Source organism: Benincasa hispida, chromosome 1, assembly GCF_009727055.1.
Source record: "Benincasa hispida cultivar B227 chromosome 1, ASM972705v1, whole genome shotgun sequence".
In the NCBI taxonomy this organism is placed as follows: Eukaryota; Viridiplantae; Streptophyta; class Magnoliopsida; order Cucurbitales; family Cucurbitaceae; genus Benincasa; species Benincasa hispida.
In genome coordinates this window covers 73,812,088-73,821,736 of record NC_052349.1, presented here as the reverse complement: position 1 = coordinate 73,821,736, position 9,649 = coordinate 73,812,088, and the positions used below count along the sequence as shown (strand labels likewise).

General features: G+C 30.0%; 1 protein-coding gene across 1 annotated transcript; it reads right to left on the bottom strand.

Moving 5' to 3' along the window:
* Positions 1 to 6,342: 6,342 nt before the first annotated feature.
* On the bottom strand, positions 6,343 to 7,647 carry LOC120079103 (aspartic proteinase CDR1-like). The gene has a single exon (XM_039033292.1). It carries the CDS (start codon positions 7,645 to 7,647, stop codon positions 6,343 to 6,345), a length of 1,305 nt encoding a protein of 434 aa, XP_038889220.1.
* Between the last annotated feature and the right edge of the window lie 2,002 nt (positions 7,648 to 9,649).

The following is a 9,649-nucleotide window of genomic DNA, read 5'->3' as shown; positions in this document are numbered from 1 at the left end:
ATTCACCGGTTTGTGTCTCCTTCGGGATTCACCGGTTTGTGTCTCCTTCGGGATTCACCGGTTTGTGTTTCCTACGGGGACTCACCAGAGGTAGTGAGCATACTTAACTACAGTAGGATAGGACTCAGTCTCTTACCTATTTCATGTGTGTATACGTGCCATAGGTGGGTATCTAGAGGACATAGATGCCTAGCCTGACCCCAGTGGTGGGGTTACTTACTGAGTATTTCATGCTCATTCTTTCTTATGTTGATGTTTTAGGTAAGGGTAGAGATGCACCGACGATGGCGCAGCAGAATTCGTGATCGTGCCACTAGGACTAGTTTTTACGCTTCCGCATCATGACATTTAGAGTCCTTATTTTTCCCTTAATGTTTAGTTTTACTGTTTTAAACTTATTATTAAGGATTATTTCTTTTATATACTTTTAATAGTATTTACGAATTATGGGTACCCTATTATTGTTTAAACAATTGCATTTAATAAATGTCTTTTGAACTTCTCTTGTTTAATTAACATTTATTTCAACATAACTGAGCGTCGTTTTAAATTCTATGCATGCATTTATTTTAGTAACGGCCTAATCTAAGTCCTAGGGGGTCGGGTCGTTACAGTAACATAAAGAAAAATAGGGTTTGAGAGAGAGTTCACCAAACCCTCTTCCTTTCCCTAAAATATTGCCCAACGCCCTGGTAGATGACGGGCTAGTAAAGGAATTGATATCTGTAATGTGTGAAGGAACCGACGACGGCAAGACTGCACGTGGGAGGGAATGCATGAAACATTTTGATTAAAATGAGAGTGAAGAAGTTTAAAGTCTCAAAACTTATTTGAATAGTTCTTGACATTTCAAAGGCCACAAGCAAGCATAACTCAAACTTGAAAAAATGTCAAGTACTGTGAAAATTTGAAAAAATCCCTCATCTTCCACTTTTTTTTTAAAAAAAATTACTTTACATTTTTCATTAAAATCATCTATTACATGACTTTTTTTTTTCAATAAAAACATCAAGTAGTTAACATTGCAAACGTCAAGAAATGTGATTTTTCTAGTAGAGTTATGGATTTTAATTTTGTTGCTCAACATGATAATTTTGTTAGTTATGATTTTAGTTCGCACATGGAACTAAGGCTTGGTTTGGGATTGCTGTAGCTTTTAAAATAATTGCCAGTAACTATGCTTTTAGAAAATCATCTGTGGATAGAAGTAAAAGAGCGTTTGGTAAATTTTAATTTTAAATTAGAAAAAAAACTAGCTAAGGTGTTTGATAAATTAATGCTAAAGTAGTGTAATATAGTTATATAATTATTTGAAAATATATATGATTTGAATTGCAACCATTTTTGTTTAACTAAAGAAATTTTATGAAATATTTTCTTTTTTTAAAAAAGTAATTGTTATAAGAATTTGAACCAATCAAAATTTGGAATAAATGTGAGAAAAGAAATTAGTGAAATGAAAATTTGAGATGGGTAAGAGAAGATACCAAATTTTTAGGAAAGCTAAAATCTAAAAGCTCCATCAAATATTTTTTGCACCTTAGAACAATTGTAAAAGTAATTCTGAATAGATTAATAAATAAATTGTTTTACCAAACAACCTAGGCGGCTAAGATTCTCGTAAAATAGTTTTTTAGGATTTCAAAAACAATCCCAAATGGGCTTTAAAATAGTTTTCTAGTGTTAGAATATTGGGTTGATAAGAAAAATGACAAATTTTAAAGTTTCATTTGGAAAAATGGCAAAAAAGTTTTAAAATTATAAAAATAACAAAACAAGTTTATATAATAGAAAATACTAATTAGTAAATGACAAAACTGAAGGGAAACCATCGAAGGTTTTCGCAGCGGAATGTGGGGATCGATCCCAATTTTCGTTTTTCACAGAATTCTCAAGAATTACAGAATTAAGAAGAAAGATTATAAGTTCAAGAATAAAACTATAGCATGCTAATAAATAGAAAGGAGAAGAAAAAGAAACTTTACTTTTGAAGAACACTTTCTTCAAGAATTCCCTCGAACAGATCTCTTCTTCCAAAAGGGATATCACCAAACGGAGTCTCATGTATTCTCTTTAGGGTTTAAGAATGACAGGAGGTGTGGGCTCTGCCTTAGGGTTTTGGAAGAGGGAAAGAGATGGAGAGGAAGAGAGGAATTTTCTTCTCTGTAAATTTTTTCCAGAGAACACAGTGTATATATATATATATAATAACTACTTTATTATATATATACACAATATGTTATAACAAATATAATATATAGCCTATAGTTTTATATTGCATAAAATACAACATAACTTATAGTCTTAACTATTATTTTCTCTCAACAATACATGACATTTGATATAAAACACATTTATAGAAAATTCATTTATATGAATCTCATTCATATAATTAATATTTGAATCATATTCAAATATTTAATTCATTTAAACTTATTTATGGTATTTAATATAAATCATATTTATATTAAATTTAATTACATGAATCTCGTTGATATAATTAGTATTTGAATCATATTCAAATTCCTTTCATATTACCTTATATTATAATGTATCGAATACATTATATTAAACATATATATAATTAATTAAATTAATTATATCATATATAATTAATTCCTCAAATTAATTTGAACATTTCAAATTAATCCAAAAATAATTCTCAATTAAATCCCCGTTGATGTACAGAGGGGATCTAATGGACATGTAGATTAAAGCTCTAATGGTACTTGAATAATTAATTAAACTCTTTAATTAAATTATCCAATATCCATTAACTACAGGTAATTTCACTAAAGATCGACAACTGCACTCTTTGCACTACAGATAAATTTCTGTGTCCATTTGATATAACCAATCAATAATGCGATGATCCTTCACAAATTGCTCATAAGTACAGTTGGGCAATCATAGTCAAACTATGATCAAGTCCCTCTCAAGCCAGGAGAGGGTGTGACCACTATGTTCAAGCCCTGGAATCAGTCATTAAGAGAGTAATTTATTTAGTTACCTCTAACATAGGGTAGTTACCTCTAACCTAGGGAAGAAGTAAATTTCGTCTTGTATATCTGTGTTCTCAGCTCATAAGTCAGATGAATTCCCAAAATGGCAAGCTTATTGAGTTGGCAATTTGGTCACTCTTACCCATATAAATCAAAGGACTGCCTTTAGGAGTTCACACTTCACTTAGGATTTAGGTCATGTCACATATGGTCATCATAGTGAAATGTAAGTCTCCATTATTAATGACGTTATATAATGAAACTAATCATTTCGTGATCTGGTCTTATACAAACTTTTTGTATAGGATACCCTCGCTCACATGTCTCCACATGAATGATCAGGATCAGATCATTTGGACCACTTTACAACACTTGTAACACCTATAAAGTGGGTCGTATCCATAGTGTCACTAGGATTTATCCATTTATCGTTTAAGTTATTATTTAAACAAATCCACCCGTATGTCTATACATACTTGTTTAAAATACATAAAATAACCTAAGATCTTTAATTTATTGGATTGAGTGTATGCTCATAAAATAACAATTATTTTATTCCTAACAACTTGTCTATACAATGTTTACAAACTAAGATCTAGGACATCAATCCCAACAATCTCTCACTTGTCCTAAAGCTAAGGGAACATAATGTACAATACAAATAAAGTACAAAAAATACAATAAACTAGGGCATACACTATACCCCAATTACAAAAACTACCTTTAAACAACAAAATTAAGTATAATAAAAAATGCAAAAATACATTGCTTCAAAAATAACTCAAATACCACAAATACACTCTAAACATTCTAGAAGCAAAAATTAAAAATCACCCAATATTGTCCTTAATGCTTCCAACTACCTATAGAATGCGTGTATGCGAGGGAAGATGACAACTAGGTGGTGGGGTCATTAGAAACTTATGGATGTCTACAACGATGGACTTCCTCCAAGGTGAAAAAGAACAAAGTTGGTTATACCAGTGAAGTTGTTGTTGGCAAGTGAGTATTTGAAGGAATTGTAACTTGAAGACGATGTAACTATTGTAAATATAATTGCGTTTGACACTAAACCAGTTGTAGGGAGTTTCATTGTCATTCCATGTGACCACTTTGCTCATATGGTCTTGAAAGTCAACTTTAAACACTATCAATCACATAATGTCATTGTTGAAAATGATGTTCAAAGTAGAAACAAAGGTGAAAAAGGTCGGCGACCTGACGAAGGTGGTCGTCAAAAGCTAACCAAGACGATGGAATTCAAGAAATGGTTGTTGAACCAATGATCGCAGACATGAGATTAAGAAGGAGAAAAAGAGATTTTGGAGGGCAACTAAGCGAAGAAGATGAAGAATATGAGATTTAGGGTCTTTTGTTATTTTATTTTGATGATGATGATGATGATGATGAATTGAGTAATATATATATAATATATATTTATATTTATATACACACACATATGTTTCTAACCTTTAAAGTTTAATTCCCATTTATATGTTTGTTTTTAAGTACAACCAGCTATTTTTACTGTGTTTCTATATGAAAAATTGATAACATCGAAATTATGAAAAAAAAAATCAAATTAATTTGATAACAATAGGTATAAAATAATGAAAAAAATATTTAGATACAATTGAATTTGTAAGAAATATTTAAACAAATCGAAAGTTAGTTAAATAAAATCAAATTTGATAATAAAAGATAAATTCAAATATAAATTAGAGAGAAAAATCAGGAAGTTTTGTTTATTGTGATTAATTCGATAAGTAGTTAGATAAAATCTAATTTGATAATAAAATATAAACTCAAATATAATTTGATGGGAAAAAAAATCAGGAATGAAGCTTGTTTATTTACATTTACACCGTATTTATAATTCCAATTTCATTTAAACTTCAACAATTACATTGTATTGATAACTCTATCAACCACAAAACCTAAAGCCTAACTCGTTGTAGAGGCATAACAAAATCAACAAGATTGCAAAAAAGAATATTTATTTGTTTGTCAAAAAGATAAATTAATGGTTTAATAATATAATTAGATGATATTGAATAAAGGAAGATTAAAAAAATAAAAAAATATATATAAAATTTAAATGAAATATATAGTTTGTTAGATGATATATGTATAAAATATTGAGTAAAATTCTAATCAGGATAAAAAAAAATTAATCTAAAACTAAAATAACAAAAAATGAATAAAGTAATGTAAAATATAAAGATATATTAATTAGAATCAAAATTGTAATAAAGAAATTAATGATCAATTAATTCTGGATATTTTTTAAAATTGGTTAAATCAAAATATGAAACCGCCAATTCAAATTTTAAAATGAGAGAAAAATCTAGCACCTTTATCTGTTGAATTCGTTAGGTTGAAGTCTCATAATTGATGATTTTATTTATATTGTATTTTGAGATTTGATACATGGTCTCATAATAGACGATTTTATTTACACAGTATTTCTATTGAAAATTTATACACGATATAGCAACTATAAGTACTCAAAAAAACTGTTAATCGACCATATTAGGCATTTTGGAAATTAAAAAAATATATGTCATGTATGCAGCACGATTTTGACAAAAATCTTATTATTTCTATTTTTTTTTTTTTTGACAAAAATCAAAAGGCACCCCAAATTTACTATTTCCTCAAATTTTCCTAGGATATTTTTGTTCTATTTACAAATACATATCCGACTTTTTAATACATTTAGGAAAACAAATTTTAAAATTTATACCAAAGAATCTATAAAGTTGTTCAACATAACTTAATATATATATATGTATGTATGTATATTTCAAAATTTGGCTTAATACCACCTGCACATAACCATTATGAATGTCAATTTTACAATGTTATGACAATTGCCATATTTTTTTAAACCTAGAGAATAGTTTAGTAATATTATGCTTTCCTTTTCCATACAAGTGCAATCTAAACAAATCGCTGAGTAAATTTGGAAACGATTCTATAATAGTTAAAATTATTATTATTTTTTATTTTTAATATCGCTTTAAAACATATTTTTAATCCTTCAAAATTAATTTTAATGATATGAAAATGTATTTAAAAACGAACAATTTAATATTAAATTAATATGAAGTGATTAAATACGTAATTTAGAGTGATTTTAAAAATGACAAAATTAATTTTGACAATCAACTTCAATACACTAAATCACAATTAAATTAAATTACATTTGCAAATGATTAAGTAAACGTGATGATAAACCATCCAACCATGTGGGTATGTGGGTTTGAACGAGAGATTACTGTAACAAACAAATTATCAAAAAAATAATCAAAGAGAGCTGAAAAACGACATGTCGTCTCTAATCACAAACAGTAGGTTTAAACGACAATCTCTTATTTTCAAGATCATATCCAACTATAAAGTTAATCTGCGCCAAGTTCCCAAAAATGGCCAAATCCGATGCCGGTGCCAAAGTCAAACAAGTCACATTCTCAGCCACCAGTGCAAATGTATTCAAAGGCAGCAACTTCACGTCGGCGCCACCGGCAAAATGTGCTATAATTACCGGAATATGCAAATCGTCACCGCCGCCTGCAGCGTAACAGAGTTCCAAAATCCCAGAGGGATCATCCACTCGCTTTGCTTTAATAACACTCACCAAAGTCGAAACAAGGTCTTCATACAAATTTCGAGGCAAAAACGTCAATGTCGTACCGGAATCAATAATGATATTCCCTCGTCGGGTCAAGGCCGACGTATCGTCAGCGGCCTTAAGCCGCTTGTTTGCAACAGAGATTGCTTCAAGAGTCAAGAAATAAAAGGTATCGGGAGATCTCGATACGAGAGGGGTAGAGATGACTTTAGGCCCCGAAACGACGGCGTTTTGACCAAAGCTTATTTTACCTGTGATATTTTCGTCGCTAAAGAAAGTTGGCAAGCAATATGAGAATTGCCGTTTGATGGCGGCGATTGTATTCATTTGCGACACCAATGAGAGAGCGCCACCGCCAAGTCCGATAATCCCCGAGGTAACTCCGCCGAAAGTGCCACCATTTTGGTGGCCGCATCCAATGACTGTCTTGGGGAGTTTGAAGGATTCGATGGTAATTTTATCAGATGCTAGGTCACCATACGTAAAGGATCGGTCTCCATAGCTGTAGCCGTAGCTACAGGTTTGGAGGTCGGTCCCACAATGGTAACTGTCGAGGGAGCGGCAGGTATCCGACGTGCAAGACACATTGCGGTAGGAAGATGATCGACGTGGATTAAACATGGGATGTGATTGGTTGAAGCATTTCTGACATGGTAAGCATTGAGTCCACGTCAAGTCGCTGCCTGTGTCGGCGATAGCTATGAAATCCACCGGTGGGGTTCCGATGGAGACAGACATTAGGAACTCGCCGCTGTTGGGGATGATCGGAGAATGGATGCAGGCGGTGGACACGGCGTTGACGTGACTGAGGAGGGTGGCGGAGCGGGAGAAGGAGCGACGAAAGGCATTGGTACGACGATCGTGGCAGGAGAGAGATGAGTTGTGGAGAGGAGAGAGAAGAGAATCACGGTGGAATAGAGAGGTGGTGAAGCCATTGCCGCCACCGCGATTGGTGGTTGCTTCGGCGAAGGAGAAAAGGAGGAAATAGAAGAAGATTGAAATGGCAGCCATGGATTCCATTTTGAAAGCTTCTTCAGAGGATGATTTTTGACCCGCCAAACTTCTCCCTTTATAATATGGTAATTTAGAGAGAGATTTTTTTACAGAAGAGAGACAGTTTGCATGGAATTATATAATGGAAATATTCTGATAAAAAAAAAAAGATATATGACCATTCTGGTCTTGTTCCACTTGAATAATTTTTCCCTCTTCATTGTTGTCTCGAGTTTAAATTAGTAGAATATATATATATATAGATAGTGGATAATTCAAATTTCTGATTGAGTTAGTTAATTGATATAAAAAAAAAAGAAGATGAAAATGAAAAAGAGATGTGTATCATTAAAAAAAAAAACACAATTAAATAATAGAAAAATGAACTAAAATATAGCAAAATTTTATAGTTATCAATGATAAACATTGATAGTAACATTGATAAACAATGATAGAAGTCTATCAACGTTTATCATTGATAGTTCTAAAATTTTGCTAAATATTATAAATAATTTCGACAAATATACTATTTGAAATAATTTACCTTAATTGTAATATAATATACTAAATTGGACTAAAAGATTAGAAATTTAAATATATATCTCCATGTTGTTAGAATTAAAAAATCTAGATTTATTATTATTTTTTTTTTTTGTGGGAAGATTTTTATCTGGATAATTGTTTTAATACTGATCTTTTATAGCATTTTTACATTAATTCTGACAAATCCATATCATAATTTTTTAAAAATACTGAAAACTATTTTAAAAAGGGTTTTTCCAAGGCTAGAAAAATCCTCGCTAATGTAAATTTCATGAAAAAGCCGTTATGATAAGGAAAATGAAATTGCATTTTTAGAAAGAAATTGATGGGTATTAAATATACCTAAAAAATGGGTTAAAAAAAAAAAACATACATACTTAAAATACATTTGACCATTTGAGTCTTCCTAAAAAGAAATATGTTTTGAAGATGACAATTTTAATTAAGGAGATAAAACTCACATTATGAATAATTGAATATGCACCACTAAAATTTCAGGAAAAGGGAACAAAATCATGTCATTTTCCATGTTTGTTATAATTAATTGAGCAATATTTATTTTCCAAAAATAATAATAATAATATTTAGGTGTATTTACATTCCCCTCTCATACATAAAAGTATTTTAAAAATAAGTTAGAAAAATTTGTCACATAACAAATTATAATTAAAAAATTTGAAAGAAAATATAAATAAATGTGTGACTCTAGAAACACCTGAATATTTTTCAAATTAACTCAAATGAAAACTTACATTTTGTAAATAATTAGGTTGGTTTTTAAATTAAAAAAATTTGGTTTTCGATGGTTGAATCTCACCGCCAATCATCCACATTTAAACCAGATTTTTACCTTTATTTAGTGAAAAGAAGGAAAAAAACAAAAGAAAGGTATGTAGTGAATAATAATAATAATAATAAAAATAAATAATTTCTATTATTATCATTATTATCAAACACACATATAAATAAAGGAGGATATATTACGAATGAGTTGGGTTTCTAAAAAAGAATATACACTAAAAAATAATGATAAATAATAATAAAAAATCTAAACATAACAAATTTTCACACAAAGAAAAAATGTTAAACTATATACAAAAATAACAAAAAAAAAATACTGATAGATACTAATAGACTTCTATTAGCGCCTATCACATAGTATTAATGGTAGACTTCTATCATGTCACTAATAGATACAGATAGACTTTTATCAGCCTTTATCAATCTTTTTCAAAGAAGATTAAATTATGTTATTTTGTATAAATAGTTTTTCTTATTTTTTAATTTTTAAAAATTTGCTAATATAAAAGGTAAGTCGTGAAAGTTAAAAGTGACATTGCATTATTAGGTAAGAAATGTAAGAAATTCGAAACCATATATAGAAATAAAATAAATTTGTCAAGAGAAAAGGATATGTATATCAAAGGTCTGATTTCTTCACCGACTATGAAAAATGTTGAGTTAATCCGTTTTAAGA